Genomic DNA, 21,545 nt, shown 5'->3' with positions numbered 1-21,545 from the left:
TGCAAAGTTTTAATATCAAAGTAAAGCCAGGAAAGAAAATGACCCGGATGATTTGATCCACACATGTGTTAGTAAAGATCCTGTAGGGTGGGCTCCTCATCTGTTTCTGGGAGTAGCCAGGGGCTGTTCTAGCCATCTATTCCTTGTCCCAGAAACCCTTACTTTAGAGATGGTGGTTAGTAACTCTAGTGCCTCTACCTATTGGTTTATTTTCTGCTTTAACTCAGAAGAACACTACCAAAGAAAATCTTGGCTGTTGTTGGCATGGACTGGGTCGACCATAGAGTACAGACATCATTGGCATTTTGGACTGGATGATGACATGGAAGGGGAGAGTGTTTTCTGATCACGTAGACAAAGGGTGGAGGAGGGGAGGTGTGGCACCTGTTCTCATTAGCGCCCTTTACGTGGAGAAGGGGAAGACGTCTTGTGAATATCACTTATTACTCAAGTGTCAGAACATCTTGTGTCCTGGAATGTTACAAAACAGACCTGTGAATTAGGTAAGGACATGAGCCTCAGGTAAGATGGGGAAGGGACCGGTTCTGTCCTAATGACATCACTATCTCTTATTGTCCCCCTTTGACAAATTCTGGTCACACTCATGGAGTATGAGAGGATAAGGAGGGAGGAAGTTTCTTTGGGAAGGCCATTCTGGCCACCCTTACTGGGTCAACGTCTGTGATTTTAATGTGGCTTGAACACTCTCACCTTGTTTTGTGGATGTTGATCTTGCTTCCCTAAAAAAATCCTCTGTAGCCCCTTTTGTCCCGGGTATCCCCCAAGAATCCTTTGGCGTGGTACCATGTTTGGCATGTGTTAGATATTTGGCTGTCTGTGATGGATAAAGTCAGGTCTCAGAAACAGAAAAAAAGTCAAATTGTTTTAAAACTAAGAGTGTAGTTTCTCATGTAAATCACATAGTTTCTCATATAAGCCAGGAATGTGGTTTCTCATTTAATCTGGTGCTCTTGGCTTGAGGCACAGATGAGCTCTGGACCTCATCTAGCATCAACAGGGCCTAGTGTTTCCAAACCACTCCTCTTCTCCATATTAATTCTCAGATTCTAAAGGTTAAAAGATGCCTGCTTCAGTCCTCCATTATCCGAGGTCTGAGTCTAAAGAAGTAAGTTTTCCTCAGCAGCAAGTTATGTTGTCTATCACCGACTCTCCCTGAGTCATGTGTTTATCTCTGGACCAGACACCTTGGCCTTAACTGGTCAAGTTTGAATTAAATATGTACTTCTGAGCCTATAAGGAGGCCAGCTTTGCTGGAAACACAGGGCACAAGAGTAGGAAAGGTGTGGTTATCTTGATAACCATTGACGAGGGAGGGATTCCTGGCCCAGGGTGTAAGGATGGAGGACACACGGCTTCTGAAGATTAATGGGCTTTCCCAGCTGCATCTGCTCACACCCTGGGGAATATGACGCTGCATGCAAGGGGTGACAGGAGGCAAATTCCGAAGCATCAGAGAGTAGGGCGATGTGTTGACCTGTTTGAATTATTATTCCAGCAGGCAGGGTATGAATGCCCAACACTGATGGGCATATACTGTGCCAGGTTCCTCTGCTGTGAATATTCAAGGCAGGTCTCTATCTTAATAACAATCAAGATAAACACCCACAGATATGCCGACAGGGCAGTCTAGATACTCTTTAAGACTCTCCTTCCAAGTTATTGTGTCAAGTTGATAGGCAAAACTAGCCATGCAAGGGGTCTGTAAGAAACCCCCAGAAACTGGAAAATACCTGAGATATGTATTTATTTTTGCTGCTAAAATATAGTTCTTTTGCTGCTCACTAGCCATATGAGGAAACCTTATATTGAGGTCATTCTAGGTCCTCCTTGCATCCCTTGAAGCACGTGATCTTGGGCTTCTTCCATATCCCAGAGTGGTCCCCTGAAGAAAAGAGGACGGACAAATGGATGCTAGATTAAAAAGCAATAGCTGTCTACTCTCCTCCACTCAGTGGCTTCAAGAAAGTTGTCACCAATGACTTTCCACCAATGACTGTCAACTTGTCTGTCTGTCTGGTGCAGTTATCTCTGTGGGGACATAGTCTTGTGCTCTCATATATGTATCACTAAGATGGTAAAGGAGGGGATAAGGCAAGAAAGTGTGAATGGCATAGGATGAAGCCCTGGGGACCTGTCCTGGGAGGAGGGACGTTTCTTTTGCTATTTACAGGAAATGTTTTCAGTCACCCCAAAGATACCCTGGTTGGATGCGCTGCCCTCCTAGGCCACTTGCTCCTCTGTCAGAATGTGTAGGTGTCTGATTCAGTAGAGTCTTTTGGTAGAGTGAGTCAGACCCCAGCTTGGTCCAGTTCCAGGTCATGAAAGTCTGCATTAAATGCCCCCCTCCAACCCATTTCCAATAAGATAGTCTTGTGCATACCAATTCCAGTCACTAGAGAAGTGCCAGTTCATAGATGTGGGGTTCAATGCTGGAACTGCTGCTATTCAAATGTATTTGGGGTCAGAGGTCATTTGATTTGATAATTACCTAAAGCAGAGAGTCTTGACTTTATTTTTTTATGATGCTTTCTGGGAATCAGATTAAAAACTTAGCAACCAAATAAAGATGTCTCTCTGATATTTTCCAATTTCTGGGAGTTTCATACAGACCCCTGTGTGGTTAGTTTTGACTGTCAACTTGACACAACCTAGACTCACTTGGGAAGAGAGTCTTAATGAGTGTCTAGATCGGCCTGTGGGCACATCTGTGGGCGTTTGTCTTGATTGTTAGTTGAGATAGGGAGACCCACCCTGAATATGGGCTGCACAGTAGAACTGTATAAAAAAGGAAAAGGCTAGCTTAACATTAGCAATAAGCAAGCAAGCATTATTCTCTCTGTTCTTGATGTGATAAGACTAGTGGCTTGAGTTCCTGCCTTGGCTTTTCTGATAGATGGAGACCTGGAATTAAAAGCCATAAATGCTTTCCTCCTATATACTGTCTCTTGTCAGGGTATGTATCACAGCACAGAAACGGAACTTTAACCAAATCTCAGCATTGAACATACATCGTGATTACAGAACTCTACAGCAGTGGGAGTCCACTTGGAGCAGTTAGTGAGTACCAGGTCACATAAGGCAGGGTTTATCCATGGGGTGGGGAGGCAGGGGCAGTGCTATGTAAGCTGTCTATACAAATTCACAACTAGAAAAGATATTATGAATATTTTTGAATTATATATATATTTTAAAAGTTCCTTGGTATTGGCAATCACAGAGCAAAACCTAAAATAGATGGATTACACACACACACACACACACACACACACACACACACACACACTCAAATCCAATTGTTAGTCAAAGACAAATTGCTAGTCTTCACCAAGGTGCCAAGACAATTCCAATGTGAAAATACAGTCTTTCGACCAATAGTACTAGAATAATTGGATATCCTTATGAAAAAGAGAACCTTAGTCACCACTTCATCCAAAATCCAATTTAGGTATGACATGGACCCAAACAGGAGATCCAACGTGATAACATTTCTAGAAGAAAATGTAAGAGACAATCTTTAAGAGTGTGGAGTAGGCAAAGATGTCTCAGGACACCCAGCGATAGTCTTAAGAGTGAAAATTGAAAGATTTGGGCTTCCTTATAATTGAAAATGTACCCTTTGAAAGGCATTGTTTAGAAAATGAAAGGTTGAGCCAAAGAAGACATATGTAATTTATAAAACTAACAAAGAATATATTCAGAATATGTTATAAATCCCTTCAAACCAATAATAAAAAGCAAAAGTTGAATTTTAAAAATGACGGAGAGATATGAATAGAGACCTCATACCCATGAAGAAAAAGAAGGTGAAGATTGGTGAGAATCCACATGAAAAGATGCTTGCTCCCATCACCACCAGAGACATGGAAATCCAAACCGCAGAGAAATGTCACTCAAGATGTAGCTGCTGACAGGCCTGAGTGACAGGGCCTGAGTCCTGATCCTGCCCAGACTCCCTGGGAACAGAATTAGCTGTGCACCAAGCATAACCATTTTTGTCTTGTATGGATGTTGCAGGATTCTGATGCGTGCAAAGAGGAGCCTGTTGGTAGCTCCCACACAGAGGTTTCTCTGTGGGTGAACTCGGAGAAGCAGCATCCTCATGGTCCACATGACCAATTTGAGAATAACAGACAAAATCCCACTGGGAAGGAAAAGTCCTCAGCATTTCTAAGAAATGACACTGACTGACTCATTTATTCATGCATTGTCTCCTTTGGTGGCCTGACATCCCCTCTGCCGCTCTGAAGGACTTCATTCACTTTCTGTGTGTCTCAACTCTATTCCTGGAAGTGGGATAATTACTTTTGATCACATGGAATTTTGCTCTATGCACAGTGGCGGCAAGCCTGGTGCTAGGTTTTCAGTGGTCTCCTAACTATTACTGCTAGGAGGTGGGTGGAGGGAAGGATAGAGAGCACTTTGTTTGGGAAAGAGAAGATCCAAAAAAAAAAAAAAAAAAAAAAAAAAAAAAAAAAAAAAAAAAGCTCTTTGCCGGGCGGTGGTGGCGCACGCCTTTAATCCCAGCACTCGGGAGGCAGAGGCAGGCGGATCTCTGTGAGTTCGAGGCCAGCCTGGGCTACCAAGTGAGTCTCAGGAAAGGCGCAAAGCTACACAGAGAAACCCTGTCTCGAAAAACCAAAAAAAAAAAAAAAAAAAAAAAAAAAAAAAAAAAAAAAAAAAAGAGAAGATCCACTCTCCCTCTCTTCCCCTAACCCCCTTAGCTGTATTTAAAGGTCTACTGTGTAAAAGAATAGACATTACATTTATTCTGTGTTGTCCCCAAAGCATAGTTCGGACCCATGGAGCTCGGCTTCAGGCAATTCTGTTTCTACTCAAACAGTCGATCTCTCTTGAAACAGAACAAACCTCAAATGAATTCTACGTCTCTAGAGGTGTCGAGTGGACAGGCACTTGCCGGGAGATAATTCATGGGCCAGCTTAAACTTGATGACCCGTTCGAAATCCCTCTGGATCCTTGATGTTTTAGGCATGCCAGGCAACCCCAGTAGAAAGGCAGTTTGTGGGACCGTATAGGTAAGGCTGACTGTGTTGGCTGCCTGTTGCTGGGATACACAATGAGAGCAGTGAGGCAAGCGCCACTCACGCACAAAGGGTAACTTTTGGAAGTGAGATTGTGAGTTGTAAATTTTGATCCTTGAAGGTGGATTTGGGCTTTATTGGGTTCATCATGTTAGACAATCCTGCCAAACGGCGTAAAAGGTGAATGTAATGGAAGCATGACTTCAGAGTGGGCAGGCTGATTTTCCTGGTGTGCCTGTAAACTCAATATGAAATACTAGAGTGTCCTCACTCAGTGCCACTTGGATGATGTGTACAGTCGTGAAAGTGCTGTGGGAAGCTCTGTTTCACGAGTGTTCCATTCTGGAGGGATTTTTATAAAGATCAGCCTCACACTTTACTGCTGTGGGATGATGCTTTTGTACACTGGTTTAATAAAATGCTGATTGGCCAGTAGCCAGACAGGAAGTATAGCCAAGATAAGCAGACAAGGAGAATTCTGGGAAGAGAAAGGCTGAGTCAGGAGACACCAGCCTGCTGTCCAGGGAGCAGCATGTAATAGCAGACAGGTAAAGCCATGGAACATGTGACGACATATAGATTAACAGAAATGGGCTGAATTTAAGTGTAAGAGCTTGTCAGTGGCAGCCTGAGCTAATGGCCGAGCAGTTTTAATTAATATAAGCCTCTGTGTGTTTACTTGGGTCTGAGCTGCTGTGGACCAGGAGGAACACAGGAAAACTTCCAGCTACAGGAGGGAGAGAGGAAGGGAGGAAAGGGAGAGAGAGAGAGGGAGAGAGAGAGAGAGAGAGAAGAGAGAGAGAGAGAGAGAGAGAGAGAGAGAGAGAAACACTGAGAAACCACGATCCAGGTTTATATAATAAGCATGACTAGAGCCTTCTTCTGACACAAGACTTGGGAATGTGGAAGAAGAAATTATTAAGGCAGATGACAGGGTGCTGAAGGCCGAAGTGACAGGGAAGAGACTGGGAAGCTGAAGACAAGCATTGGGAAAGCCATCCAGCTTTGCTTTGGTCTGCCCTACAGTCTGTATTGGCAAAGGCAGCTGATAGGCAGCCTGTCATGGACCGCTCAGAACACATCTCTTTTACCAGACATCACTGATTGTCTAGAACACAGGGTGGGGGGTAGGGTGGGCACATGACATTTAGATGTCTTCAGTCTGCAGGGTCATGACACAGAAGGTTGTTCACTACCTCATCCAACATGCACTGTGCTCCAAAGTATCAGTCATGTCTGTAGACTCACCTTGGCCCCATTCACAGTCAGGGGCTTTGGGATGGAACAGTGACCCAGACCTGGGACAAGCAATCCATCATGATTTTCAGGCCATGGTTCTTGGTTCAGGGTTTGAAGCAAGAATGTCAATCAGCAGTGACTCTTTTGTTAGGAGCCATGGAGTCAAGGCAAGGGTCTTACTCCCAAACTAAACCTAAGTAATAAAATTCTTGCAGTCATCTTTAAACTCTTAGGAGTCCAAAGAAGTCCTTACAGGACAGATATAGCTAAAAGCTGGGAGAAAAAATAAATCAAGCCCTGATGGTGCTGCTTGCAATCTGAATGGAATGGAACCCGAAGCTGATAGGACCATGGACCTTTCAATCATTTGTCCTTATATGAATTTAGGTGGGAACACCTGTTGCTTGCTATGAGGCTACTCTGACCGCAGTGGCTGTCCACAGCCAGGAGACAGGACCAGGGCCAGCAGGGCCGGCAGAACGTCTGTACTGAGAGAAGCTGCTGAGCAGCGACTTCCCTTCAAGGCAGGCTTTCAGTGGAGCTGTCTGAAGGCTAGAACACAGGGTGGGGGGTGGGGTGGGCACAAAGCTCTCTCAAAGGTGACGGCTTTTCCACTTCCAGGGTGGGCAGCTGCACAGAAAGTCTCAGATGACAAAACACAGCATTCACACAAGCATTGAATGAGGAGTGGGGCTTGACTGGGCTGCTCTTTAAAGTTCTTTTTTCCCTTTTATTGAAAATAGACTTTCCCCCTCACATAATATATCCGGATTATGGTTTTGTTCCTCCTCCATCTGGATCCACCCTCTTTCTGTCTCTCATTAGAAAACATAATAATGAAATAAAATATAATATGATCAAACAAAAACTAACACATCAGAACTGGACAAAATAAACAGTAGGAAAGATAGCCCAAGAGAAGGCACAAGAAACAGAGTCCTGCCTGTTCACACACTTAGGAATCCCACAAATACACTAAACAGGAATCCATCTATATATGGACCTGGTACAGACCCATGCAGGCCCTGTGCACGCTGCCTAAGTCTCTGTGAGTTCATATGAGCTTTGACCATGTTGATTGAGAGGACTTTGTCTCACTTGTCTATGTGATTGGTACTCCCCTTCCCTCTACTCCAGGGAAGAGGTGTCCTTCATCCCCTCTTCTGGCTCTTACATTCTTTCCTCTTCCCCAGGGTTCTCTGAGCCCTGAGTAGAACGATTTGGTGTAGACATCCCATTTAGGGCTGTTGTTTCAAGGTCTCTCACTCTCAGCATAATGTCTGTCTGTGGGTCTCTGTATTTGTTCCCATCTGCTGCAGGAGGAAGCTTCTCTGGTGATTGCTGAGCAAGGCACTGATCTAAGAGTACAGCAGAACGTCATTAGGAGTCATTTTATTGCTACTTTTAATTTTTTTAAGAACAGTAGTATTTGGCTTTACCCTGGGTCCCTGGGCTATCTTGTCTCAGGTTCTTGGTCACCCAAGCAGTGTCAGGTATGGGTTCCATTTCATCGAATGGGCCTTAAGTCAAATCAGACATCAGTTGGTGACTCCCACAAGCTTTGTGCCACCATTGCCCTTGCATATCTTGAGGTAGGACACCTTTGTAGATGAAAGGGCTTGTGGCTGGCTGTTTCCATATCTCTTTTGGTTTGAAGTCACATGCCCTTTCAAACTCTTTCTCCAGGTAACTCGATTACAAATAAGAAGTGCAAGACATAATACTTATCATGACGTAAAGATGGTACATGCCTATAACCCCAGCATTTGGAAGACAGAGTCAGTAGGATCAGAAGTTCAAAGCCAATCTTGCAGGCTACATAGAGGATTTGAGGTCAGCATGCCTCGAACAGACAACAAATATAAACAGGGTTCATGTTTTGTGATCTCCACTACAGACCCTGGCGAGTAGGACTGCTACAAGGAGGTCCCCACACCCAGCCACCTGTCTCCCTTCTCTGTGTGATCGGCACACTACTTCCCTCCACTCCAGGGAAGAGGCGGAGTATTCATCCTAGTATCCAGCACCCTACTCTTCCTAGCAGCTTAGTTGGTGCTTACAGTTCACTGATGTCTCAACATTAGGATCCTTGTTAGCACCCCACCCGGAACACGGCTACCTGGCAGTCTCAACTGTAGGCCACCAGAGTTCACCAGGGGGCTCCTGTACCACTCTGTCAATCTGTGGGAGGAGAGCTATCTTCATAGCAGTTGCTAGGCCCAAATCACGGGGGACACAGAGCAACCTCCTTTCCTTCTACAGCCTCCCTAATCTCCCTGCACGTGATCTCCCACGTGCCCGACTATATATGACTATATAGTCATGCATGCATTTGTTCCCTTAGTAATACTCACCAAGCACCTATGGTGTGCCAGCGCACACCATGGACAAAGCAGCCACTGCTCCCGTGTCTTCAATTGCTGGGATGGTGCCCCTTCCACACAGCCTGGATCCCTCCCTAGGGTGCCTTGGCTCAGCCGTCTAAGGTCTGGCATGTGCCCTTGGGAACAGGGTCTGCTTACTCTGGGCTGATGCCTGCACCTTCCTCCAAAGGCTTGCTTTCTACCTACTCCTATTTTGGTCCAAGTCAGAGATGCAGATGCCTAGGACCAGCAGCCAGTTTCTAATTCATCCCCACTCATAAAATCCTGGAGAGGTCTTTCCTAAAATCCAGGAAAGGTTTGAGCTCCCCAGAGACAACCCAACAATTATGACTAATAACTCCAACAGGCGATGGGAAAGCCAAGCCAAGACCTAGCTGGACTCAGGCTTGTGGTTACCACCCCCAGGCCACCGGTATTTATACTTGAATTTTTGACTGAGTCCTGGGGCCAAGGCTCCTGCTTCTACCTGCTGCCTAGCTGCCTAATGATGGCCTGCCATGTGCAGGCAGGGATGCATCAGGAGCTGCTTTTCACATCCACAGCACAGTAGCAGCTCAAAGCCACTGGGGGTGGGGAGAGTCGGATGATGGAGGAGAGGAGAGATGGGGTCCCAGATACTACCTAGCACTGGTGGCGGGGACCTGGGTTCACTTTTGCGCTCAGTCTGTGCCAGGGTTTTTGTCTGCCTGTCTGGCACCTTCTGAGAGAAAGCAAAGCTCCAGAGCAATCTTGTGGGAACTTCCTAGAGTCATGGGTGGGAAAGGAAAGAATTTAAGGTTGGTAAGGTGTAGGGAGGCCAGAAAGTGGGAAGGAAGAAGTGTTCACAGGCAGGGCCAGAGGATGTCCTGAGCGACAGAATCCCCAAAGCACCCATCTACTTCATGCCCACGTGCGGGCGTGTGTGGAAGGAGCAGAGAGCAGGAGCCGGAGTCGCGGGCTGGAGAGGAGGCGCACAGGGAACGCCGGCAGAGCGTGCTGCCGGGCGGGCGCAGAGCCCAGGGGCCGCCCAGTAGCTGGGAAGCCACGCAGCGCGCACGGGAGGCCGCGGTTACAACAGCGGGGCTTCCCCAGGCTTCCCCTCCCGGGTCGCAGGTGCCAGGCTGGAGCCCAGAACACAGAAACTGCACTGGGCGCAAAGGAGCAGGGAGTCCCCGAGGCGCCCCCGATCGGCGGGATCGCGAGTGGGACCCGGAGCGGCCGGTGTGGTGTCTGGGTATCCGGGAGCCCAGAGCGGGAGATTGGGGCTGAACCCTCCCCGCTACCCCCACCCCGCGCCCGCCTCCCGCCCCCGCCCGCGGCCTGCAGCGCGCCTCCCTCACCGCCCAGGCTCTGGCGAGCCGCTCGGGCCGAGCCGTGGGAGCCACGGACAGCGCCAGCTGCTGCTGCGGGAGCTACTCCGGCTGCACCATGCGGGAGCTGGCCATCGAGATCGGGGTGCGAGCCCTGCTCTTTGGGGTCTTCGTGTAAGTAGTGGTGCGCCGCGGGAGGGGACCCAAAAGACATAGCCTTTGGGAGCCCCAACTTTTTTTGAGCTGCTGCATCCCTCTGGGGCCTGGGTTCGAGGATCTCTTCTCGGTTGGTGCTTGGGATGTTCCCTGTGGGATCAAAATAAACCCTCTCTTCCTTTTCTTGGGACCCTTGGTGCACAGAGATCCTAGCATGCCTGGCTGGGACTGGGACCTGCTTCCATAGTAGCCCCTAGTCTGGAAGCGTGTCTGGCGGCCCCTAGCTCGGGTGCCCCAAGTCTGAGTCTTTTACCCAGCCCTGCACACCTGTCCCTGGGATTCAGGATGCTGTTTAAGACCAGGTCATGCAGCCTGGCCGGTGCCCTAGGGAAGTTTCTCTCTCCTGTGATCTTTTGAAGCTGATGATGGCTGGCTGTTTTTGCTCTTGGCCCCATCTCCCGCCACCCCATGCTGTGCCCGGGCTGCCAGGGTCAGCCTAGGAGACTCCTTGGATGTGGCTCCTGAGCTGCCCGACCTACAGAGCACCCTCCCAAGAGGTGTCTGCCTTACTCCTCTGGCTGGAAAACTGTTGCCATGGAGGGTTGAGCAGGTCAGGAACTGCAGCTGCAGGCTGTGGGGCTGGGAACACCAGGAGCTCTTTTTACGTGTGGGTGGGTGTTCTTCTCCTGAGGGGCAGAAGCCCTTCAGGGACAGCGTTGAAATGTCCAGGTTGCACCTGGGAATAGTCATTTCCGAAAAAGGAGGGAGCCTGGCAATTCCTTCAGCGATGTCTGTGCTTCCTTGGGCACCCGGACTGCTTCTGCTTCTCACTGGTCCTAAGGCCCACCACAGCGAGCTTTCTCATCTCTCTCATCTGTCTTGTTCAAACCCACCTAGTAGCCAGCCTTAAGTGCCTGTCACCAAAGCCGACACGTCTGCACGTGTCCCTCCAGTAGCAGGCGGGGTTTCCCTCTCCCACCCATAGCTGGCTGACACATTTTAAATATTAAAGTTGCACAGACTCTGGATTTGTGGGATCTCGGGGTGTGTGTTGGGGGGAGGTCCCATAAGACAAACAGGACCCCCCCCTCAGAATTTCTACCCCAACCACGGCAGATGTGTGTGTCGTATCAAAGACTACTTCTGGGGAATCTCAGGGAATATGCAAGGAAAGTGATGCTTTTTTTTTTTTTTTTGGTGTGTGTGTGTGTGTGTGTGTGTGTGTGTGTGTGTGTGTACGTGCACATGTGTTTAAACTAGGGATTAAATTCATCCTGAGGGTTCATCCACACCATCAGGAAAGGCTGGGAGCTCTCCAGATGCAGGCCACCCCCACCCCCCAATACTGCCTTCTGACTGAACACTAGTGTTATTCACTGGGAATGAGGAGCGGGAACTTCAGTTGGATCTTGATGCATTTGAAAAAATGAAGCCCTTCCCTTCCCCTCCCTCCAGCTCTCTACCTTTGGAGCAAACGTACCAAAGAGTGAGTGGTCTCTGGGCAGTTTGCAGTTGGCAGATAGGCTAAAACCCAATTCAATTATTATGTGCTAAAAATGATAGACAAGTGTTTAGTGCATGGTAGAATCTAACGTTTGTGGGAGGAATGCCCATACCCCTCCCCCCCAAAAAAAATTCCGGAATAAAGTGAAATAGGCCCGTGGGCTAGCTGCTTTAATTGCTTCCGGGGATATTTTCTCTAAAAGGGTCTAACCACATGTAAAATATTTATATGTTCTCACATTTCCCTTCAAACATACTTCCGAACACTTATGAAATGTTTATAAATATGCAGTGGCTGGCGTAGTGAATTAGAAAACTTGGTAGATATTGTTTATATGTGTCTGGCTTCTTCTAAGATTGTTATGTAAAACAAACACAGAAACATCACTTTTCAGTCTTTTCTCCAGAGTCCCCTCCTGTGTTACTCAGTCGGGGGTCTGCAATCACCCCCTACTCCAGGACACATATGGACACTGACTGTGTTTTGGCATGATTCGTAAGTGTCCTATGAAATTGCAAATATTACTACCAAGACCAGATTGGTACTGAAGGCAAGCTGGGGGTGGAGGTTCAGGCAGATAATGGCTTCCGGGAGAGCCTAGGAGGATCGGGGACACAGATGACCCCTTGTTTTCTCGGATAAGCCCCTGGCACCTTGACAGAAGCTGGCTTTGGGAAGGGAGTTTTCTCCTTCCTTTTAGCAGCGCTGGCCTGGGGAAGAGACTTGAGTGAAGACTCCTTGTCATGAAGATGGTGGTCCCCGCAGCCCTGGACTATTTGGGAAGTCCCTCCAGGCAAGCTGGTCTCCCCGCTACACTGGCCAGTGTAGATGATGTAGTTCATCACCCGTTTGAACTTGTCATGTCTGTCCTCTCTCCCAGGATGAGAGGCTGGTTTTAAACCAGAGAAAGCAGTTCCCCTTCGTGCTAGCTCATGCTCTGGAAGCTCAAGCTTCCTATGCTGCGACCCTTTAATACAGTCCCTCATGCTATGGTGACCCCCCAGCCATGATATTACTTCATTGCTACTTCATCATTGTAGTTTTTGCTACTGTTATGGATTGTAACATAAATATCTGATGTGCAGGATATCTGCTATGCGACCCCTCTGAAAGGGTCATTAGACCCTAAAGGGGTTGTGACCCACAGGTTGAGAACCACCGCTCTAGACCTTTCCTGAGATGTGCCTGTCCTCTGGTCACCTTTCCCCGCCTGGAAGCAGGCCTGTCACCTCTGCTGATGCCCAGACTACTCCCTGTAGGCTTTAAAAGAGGGCTAGTGAAAATGTTCTGGACCCATGGGCCTGTAAGCGGTCCCTTGGTGACTCCTGAGGGAAAGCCCTTGGTGAGGAAGTCAGGTATGGTGCTCCGGATTTGCGCGTTCAAGTCGCAGAGAGGATTGTCTGCTGAAGGTCTTGGACGTGGTGCCTTTGGGGCAGCCCTGCTTCAGAACTTAACAAGGGAACAACTACAAAGGAACAGCTGTAGAGGGCAATGCATCTGGGGCTGCGTATCAACTTCAGCCTAACAGAGGGCGATGTTTATGGGAACTCCACGGTTAGGGAACTTTAGAGGGCCACATGCAGCTTTGAGGGGACAGTGAGTGCTCTGATGCTGGTGGGCCTCAGGGGCCCTATTGGTCCTCTCCAGAGACAGGGATAAGCTGACACCCAAGACTCCAGGAGAGAATCAGCAAGTGTGTCTACAAATGCCAGCAAGACCTGGACCTTGCTCATCCGCTCTGAGCTCCTGGTCACCAGCTCTGGGCCCTAGGTTTGCTGGTACCAACATTCCAATAATGTTTACAGTTGTTCCCAATATGGGGGCTCCCATTCGTTGGGGGGACGCTACATGTGAAGTGGTGATGAAGGCTGTCACATAATGGGGGCTGGAGAGACGGCTCAGGGGTTACGAGAACTTATTGCTTTTATAGAGGACCCAAATTCAGTGCCCGGGACCCACATCGGGCATCTCACAAACATCTTTAAGTTTAACTCCAGGGGACAGAATGCCTTCTTCTTGTTTCTGCTGGCACGTACACTCCCACAAGTACATACCATACACAGGCATACACATCACGTATGACATTTGTAGGACTCCAGCCTGGGTTGGTTACGGTAGCTTGTGCAAAATGCTCAGTGTGCTGCAAAGGAGGGATAATTAGCCCGGGGAGTGATGAGAAAGAGGGTGGGGACAGATGCCAGGGAATGTTGCCCGGAGCTGACTGCTCACCTAAGCATCCAGTGCCAGGTGTATGAGGCCGGCCTGGGCTCAAGGACATTCCTGCAGAGTAAAGGCCTGGCAGCCTACAGGCATAGTCTGGACTGGGACCAGCTCACCAGGTGTGGCTGCAGGCTGTGGTTTTACGGACAAGGTGGGATGTTTTCTGATGGGGAGCGAGCCTAGAATGTAAAGAGACTGTAAGGAGGCCTGGTAGGTGTGTGTGTGTGTGTGTGTGTGTGTGTGTGTGTGTGTGTGTGTGGGCCAGAGGTCAACCTTAGGTTTGTTGCTCAGGCACTGTTCACCCCCCCCTTTTTTTTCCTTTGTCTCTCACTGACCTGGAACTTTCCTAGCAGTCAAGGCTAGCTAGCCAGTGAGTCCCAGATATCCACCTGCCTCCATCTTCCCAGTGCTGGGACTCCAGTCATACGCCACTATGCCCAGCTTTTTGTTGTTGTTATTTTTGAACCTGGGTTTTGGAGATCAAACTCAGGACTTCAAGCTTGCGAGGCAAACACTCTTCAGACTGTGCCATCCCCACGGCCTGGCTCTGAAGATCAGAAACAAAGCCATCTGCTCGGGTATTGGCCCAGGGGTGTTAAGGGACCATTCTGTTGGTCACACAGGTCTTGTTCACTTCCGTGGGTAACCGTGTGTGGCTCTACCATTGTTCGGCTTCCCCACAGAGCAGGGATGGACGTGTGTCAGCACCCCTCTCAGCTGGTCTTGTACTGTGCTCTGTCGACTCCCTGCTTGCCTGGCACTGCATTGCCAACAGCTGCTCTAGGGTTTGAGACACATCTCAAAACGCACACCCCAGCATTTCTTTCGCATTGGCCCATGGGTTATGAAGTGCTGAACTGGACTATGGGTAATTGACACAGGTGGTCAGCAGACCACCCTTGGAAGTAGCTTCCTTCTGCGCTGATGCAGCACACTCAAATTTCTAAGAAAACGACTGTCGGGAAGCTAGGTCAGAAGGTATCAATCAAGCCCATGGCCAGATCACATGGGGAACCAAGGGGGAAAGGCAAGAAGATGGAGATGTGTCTTAAACCCTAAGGGCAGCTGTTGGCAATGAATATTCCCCTTTAAGGGTCTCTCTGCTTCTTCTCTCCTTCTTGGCCATTTGAAACAGCTGCCCTCTCTGCCCCTGCTAAGGGATTAAATGAGGCCAGGCAAGGAGTCCTAGTCCATGGAGCACTGGGTAGAGGCATCGTGAATTTCCTTAGGGGAGAGCATGGAGCTATATGCCGACATACATAGTTTTGAGACAGGGCCGCCAGGACAGTTGCCATGGAGGCTCATGATTTTGCAGGTGGACTCTGGGACAGAAGGTAGTTTTCTGCTAACTGAGATGTGGGGTATGGCTAGCTACTGCAGCACTAGCCTATTTTGTGATAGCATACCTGTAGTAGTTTTGTTGCCATTTATGGCAAGATCCAAATGATGTATTGGAAGCAAAGTGGTATAACAGAAGACCATGGGCTTTGGAGCTATGTGGGTTCATGTTTGGATTTGTGCTGTCACTAATCAGCAAATTGCTTTGGACCTCTGAACCTTAGTTACTTTATATGAGAAGTGTAGATAATAGCTCACCAGATTTGATTAGAATGGGTGCTTTTAGTGCCTGCAGGAGATGCCACTCTCGCCTCTCCTCGCTCTCATTAATCCTTATTACATATATGTAGTGTCTGTGAATGGCACCACGGTAGAGTTGTTATGACTGTGGCCTTTAGCCTTAGGTTGCCTGAGTTTCTGTTCTGATTTTTGCCTCTTATAAACTGTGTGAGTCTTTGGGCAGATTATTTATCCAGCTTAAAACTCAGTGTCCCCATCTGTTTAATAAGAATATGTAGCTATATTCATGAGCATCAGGCTTGTGCTTATTAAGTGAAACGGTGTTGTAGGCATTCAAAAAAAAAAGCTACTGCCATCATTGTCCTTTATTAAAACAAATCCATAATGTGAAGAGAGATCCTGTAGATAGATAAGAGTATTCTTATCATAAATTATTTAGTGTGGGATTTCTAGCAAAGAATAAAGTCCTTTAAGTATATTGCAAGGGATTTCTTTTAGCCTGACCAGAGTTTCAGCTTACCATAACTCAACAAGTCCAGCTCTCGTAGCTTGTTCATGGGTCTTGCTATCAGATGGGGTGGAGAGCTCAGCCCGTGGCTTCAAAATGGGGACTCAACCTATGGACCTTCGTAATAGCAATTCTGAGACAGTGGACCCAAAGTGTCTCCAGTACATCTGTATCAGATAATGCATTAATGGAAACAGTCTATTCCTATTGCCTTCAGAGTCATTGAGTTCAGTTAGACCCACGCTCAGGAGCTTTCTCCATCCAATACCCTCTTGCCTTCATCTATGCACGTAGGAGTAAGTGTCCCTGAGCATGCCTTCTTGCCCTGGAAGTGCATCTTCTCGACTGACTGACAAATAGTGCTTCTGTTTCAAATAATATTGGCCACTGTACAAGAGATGGCTGTGCCCAGAGTTCTCAGAATTGGTGGTACTTTCCCACAGGGAGATGACAAAAAGGGACCATCAGTTTCAGAAGTGGTGGATACCGTTATCTCGGTTAGTTATAAAGATGATGCCCTTTATGAGCCTCACAAGGCTTATAAAAGCTTGGCACTTCTATTTTTCTGGGGTAGTATTTGTATATAAAAATTATCTCTGTAATATTGCTTCTTTAAAAACAATCATCTTGATGCCATGTGTGGAAGAGCTACAAACCCTGCCTATAGACAGCTCCTCTTGTTCAACCAGGACCATGATGGGGTCAGGGGACTTTGAGGTTCTGGGGGTAAGGAAGAAGATGCTGCAGGAAGCCTGGGACAGCTGCAACACAAGTGACTCCGTAGGAGCTGGGGGCTGGCATTACACTGTTTCTACTGAAAACAGAGGCCCAGAGAGCAGGATCCACTCAGAGGGCATTTAGGTCACTTTCCAGAAAGCTAGGGATCAGCTGGTCAATGCTGGATGCTTCCATCTGCCCTACCAGAGGGGTTTAAAGGTATATTTCCATTGAAATGGGAGTTTGAGCCGTATGGAATTGTAGGTGTTCGACTGATTTGACCTACAAAACTGGAAATTTCATTTAGTTCAATCCAAAAATAACATACACAAAGGAAAGTACCCTATTCATAATGGTGCAGCAGCCCCCACCTGCCGAGCCTACTTCCACAGCCACCCTAACACAAGTTTTTGACTCAACATGAATGGACTCACGGTGTGCAGGCTTCCATGTGACTTTTGTCTCGGCATGTGACAGTTCATTCCACACTGTCGAGAGCACTTGTTTATTCTCATACCACAGAGATACCTATGCATGCCCAAAACCCTGCTTAGTTACTCATGTTGCTTGTTTTTAATGGTTTTGACAATTAAACATAATGCTGGTGTGATTTTTGACAAATCTATTTGTAATTAGGGGGAGCTATACCTTGGGTGAATGCACTTTTTTTTTTCTTTAACAAAGTGATTGGCTTCTCTTTGTCCAACAGGAACTCTGAAATTGCAATCCAATTTGTATAGCACCTTACTTTCCCTCAGAGAGGCCTACAGCAGCATCCCACCCTGTAGAAGGGTGTACATCATGATACATGGTCATAGATAAGCCCTCACTCTGTTAGGGATAAAGATGAGATCTTACCCAGGAGAAGTGCTGTAAATGCAAGTTGATATAATATGTGATGGATGCCTAAGACAGCATATGATTAATGTTCAAGTTCATCTCTTCATTCCCTTTGTGTGACAAAACTTTTTCTGGGGAGATGCAACACACGTATCTGCTCACCCCAGATAGTGAGCCCATGACACACCAAAGTATGGATACCACCAAAGTCCAGCCTGGTGAACCAATGCATTTTATTGGGGTTACTTATAGGAATATGGGTGAGGGGTTAATGACAGGAACAGAAATGACTCAAAGACAGCTGCATCACCAAAGCCCTCCCCAGCAAGGGTGACAACCCCCCAAAGCTAGGAACCTGTAGCACACAGCACACCTATAGGTAGCTCACCTGTCTGGAGAGTGTCCGTTCCAGGTGCCCTGGTTGCCCTAAACCTCTTCCAGGAAGCTCGGCTGGTTTCTGCATCTTTCAGGCAGCTGATGTGCTCTCACGTCTTTGCAGCTTGTCTTGTCTGGGTGTCTTCTTTAAAACTCACCTTCCTGTGTCTGAGGTGCAATCTCAGCTTTTATTAGTTACCCTGGCAGAGCCGAAGCCTAATGAATTTGGTCAGTTTCAAGAACTTCCTGAAGCTATTTTGAGTTGTATTACTTTCCTGTTTGAGGAGCTTCCTGCAGGATGGAATGTTTCAATCTCAGAGGAAACTGTTACACAACACCCCTTCTTCTCATCCTTCCTGTGACTGAGCTGTGACAGACACCAGTGAAAAGATGCCTAACACTGAAGAGATGCCTAATACCACAGAATGATAATAATAGGATGCATGCAGCTCTCAGGACCACAAGAGAGAGCTGAGCCTTGTACTGGGATTTAGAAAGTTTAGGGATGAAAGAAGTCATTGAGAAAATGCTGGTATGTGTTTACATGTAGGTAACTTTGATTGACCTAATGTATATATGGTGGCTATAGGAAGGGGGGTGACAGGGAAGAGCTTTAGCACCGACTGTGCCTCTTGTCGTGTTAGATGACTGGATCGTTGTAACCACTCAGGCAGGAAGTGATATTCTCATTTTACAGAGTGAAGAGCTAACACCTTTCATATTCAGAGAGCTCCTACCAATCAATATGAAGAGAGAAAAACCCCTCAATAGAAAAATGGGCAAGGGCTATGAAGAGAGATCTGCCGCAAACACAAAGAACAAATCTACCTTTCAGCACGAGACTTCTGTAGAAATGCTAGATGTGCCGCTGCAAACAGCTCGGTGACATCGCATGCAGATGAGCCCAGCTTTTCAGGCGTGCTGGGAGACATAGACAGCCATTACAGTTAGTCATTCCGGTTGACTATCTCTTGACTTGGACGACACCTAACAACTATCAGTAAGTGATAAGGCAGAGGACAGCAGTGTGCATGGATGTTTTCATGGGGTGATGTGACACATTCAATTTGTTCTTCTAGCTATGATAACATCCCTCTAAGGACCCACAATAAGACACCTTAGTGGTGGTTTTTGTTTTTTGTTCAGGGGTGGAGTGGGGTGGGGTGTGCTAATAGAATTAGATAATATAAATTTGGTGGGTTTTTTTCATGCTACTTTGTCTGTTTCTTTGTTTTGTTTTTCAAGACAGGGTTTCTTTGTGTAGCCCTGGTTGTCTTGGAACTAGCTCTGTAGGCCATCCTTCGTGCTACTTATATTTTAAATAATTTATGGTAAAGATTTATGATATTTATGCATAACCAGTAATAATCAACATGGATATTTCCTGTTACAGAACACACACACACACACACACACACACACACACACACACACGAGTTCTGAATGTGACACTAGGGTTTCTTTGGTGATTGCTACAGGATATTTGAAGCGAGAATGTGCCTTGAATCAATCTTTCTGCATTTTACATCATATAGAACATTTAAGAAAACTGAAAGCCTAACATCCCAATGATAATTTATGTTGGAAGGGGTATTTGGTCAGTGATCTATTGCTGGGAAGAGACACCATGATTAGGCAACTTTTTATGAAGGAAAACATTTAATTTGGGCTTTCTTACATTCAGAAGTTTAGTTTATTATCAAAATGGGGAAAACATGGTAGCATGCAGGCTTACATGGTGCTGGAGTAGTTGCTGAGAATTCTACATCCATGTCCACAGGCAGCTGGAAGAGAGAGAGCCACTGGGCCTGGCTTGGGTTTTTGCAACCTCAGAGCCCACCCCCAGTGACACACTTCTTCCAACAAGGCCACACCTGCTCCAAAAAGCCATACCTACTCCAAAAGGCCACACCCCCTAATCATTTCAAATAGTGCCACTCCCTATGATCCTATGGGGGCCCTTTTTATTCATACCACCACACTCCACTCCATAGGCTTGTAGCCACATGGTAATGTAAAATGCATTTAAGACCAACTTCAAACGTCTTCATAATCTATCCCAGTCTCAACACTGTTTAAAAGTTCAAAGTCTTTTCTGAGACTCATGGCAATCTCCTAACTGTAACCCCCTGTGAAATCCCCTGACGCTTGCCTGGCTTAAGTGGCTTTCCTTAGCCATGGAGGAATATTCATAACTCCTTTCTTATATCCTTGACTCTAAAGCCAGAACCACGTGGCTGAAACTGGCAAGTTCTGCTTACTGAGGCTGTAACATGGTACCCTAGTTCCATTACATCTACACCAGCTTTCTGTTGTCAGTGATTTCATCCATTGCTTAAGCTTTTTAAAAATTCCTTTCCACAAGTTGGAAGCTAAGCTGGGTGGGGTCTTTGCCTGAGGTCACTGCTCCCTTTATTCCATTGAACATCAAGCTTTTCTTTCAACTTTTTATCTCCTTAAACCCTATTTAGCTCCATTTTGCTTCCTGGTGTTCCTTTTCTCCTCAAACTGTACATTTTGTATTTTTGCTTGCTCAGCTTGCTTTTGTAAAAAAAAATTATAGATCTGTATAAGAGTGGCCACTGATAACCACACAACAAAGTCAATACTAGGCTGTATTGAAATCTCTTCTGCCAACACTATTAATCCCAAACTCTTCAATTTAGCCTCAGGAAGAATTTTTTTGGACCTGACAAAAAAACAACCACCTTCTTTGCTAAAATATCACAAGAACAGCCTCTAGGCCACTTACTAATATTCTTCTTTCAAACCTCTTGAGCCATGCTGTGATAATTCATCTGCATTACTCTCAGTATCACTGTCTTCCAGATTTCTACTAGTATGGTCCATGAGGCCCTGCTTAAAGTGTTCAACTGTTTTCCTAATCCAAAGTCCCAAGTCTACATTCTGCCAACAAGCAGCATGGTTAGGCTTGCCACAGCAATACCCTGTTTCCTGGTACCAGTTTCTGTTTTTGACAGTGCTCTCTTGCTGTGAAGAGACACCATGACCTAGGCAACTTTTATTTTTAAAAATGCATTTAATTAAGTCTTGGTTATAGTTTCAGAGGTTTAGTTCATTGTCAGCATGATGGCATCCAGGCAGATATGGTGTTGGAGAAGTAGCTGAGAGCAGGCAGCTGGAAGAGAGAGAGCCATTGGGCCTGACTTGGGCTTTTGTAACCTCAAAGCCAACCCCCAACAAGGCCATACCTCTCTATCCTTTCAAATAGTGCCAATACCTATGAGCCTATGGGGGCCATTCACACCATGACAAGGGACATTGACAGAGGCAGCAGGTAGAGTTAGAAATGGCCATGGCCCTCTTTCAGAAGCAATGCTGTAACACATTGACCACAGAATTAGTCCTGCCCCTTTACTCTAAAGTTCTGTGGGGAAATACATTGAAGTGCCAGAGTAAGAGGCATAAAAATCTTCACCTGTAAAGACTTTCATTGCAACGGTCCCTACACATCTAAGGAAGTATGTATGCTAAGTAAAATGAAATGGATCAAAACTCAAATGGTCCACTTGGACAATGGCTTGCAATTACAAACACAGAGAAAATATAATATTGCTATTTAAAAAAACCTCCTTCTGAAAATCTTTTAAAACAGGTAGATAAAATTTTATGATATATGTGATAAAAAACACTGCACAAGGTTATCCCAGAGT

At 46.6% G+C, this 21,545-nt stretch overlaps 1 protein-coding gene across 1 annotated transcript in view; it reads left to right on the top strand.

Annotated features, from left to right (window-relative positions):
* Nucleotides 1–9,972: 9,972 nt before the first annotated feature.
* The window catches only part of Plpp4 (phospholipid phosphatase 4), a 129,279-nt gene continuing 117,706 nt past the window's right edge, over nt 9,973–21,545 (top strand). The window contains exon 1 of the mRNA XM_028868102.2: nt 9,973–10,147. Within this exon, the coding sequence (XP_028723935.1) occupies nt 10,092–10,147 (56 nt within the window). The 5' untranslated portion in view covers nt 9,973–10,091. The remainder of the gene's footprint in view (nt 10,148–21,545) is intronic.

Source organism: Peromyscus leucopus, chromosome 1 (genome assembly GCF_004664715.2).
Source record: "Peromyscus leucopus breed LL Stock chromosome 1, UCI_PerLeu_2.1, whole genome shotgun sequence".
Taxonomy (NCBI): Eukaryota; Metazoa; Chordata; class Mammalia; order Rodentia; family Cricetidae; genus Peromyscus; species Peromyscus leucopus.
The sequence above is the reverse complement of the archived record's forward strand: the minus strand, read 5'-3'. Positions and strand labels throughout refer to the sequence as shown.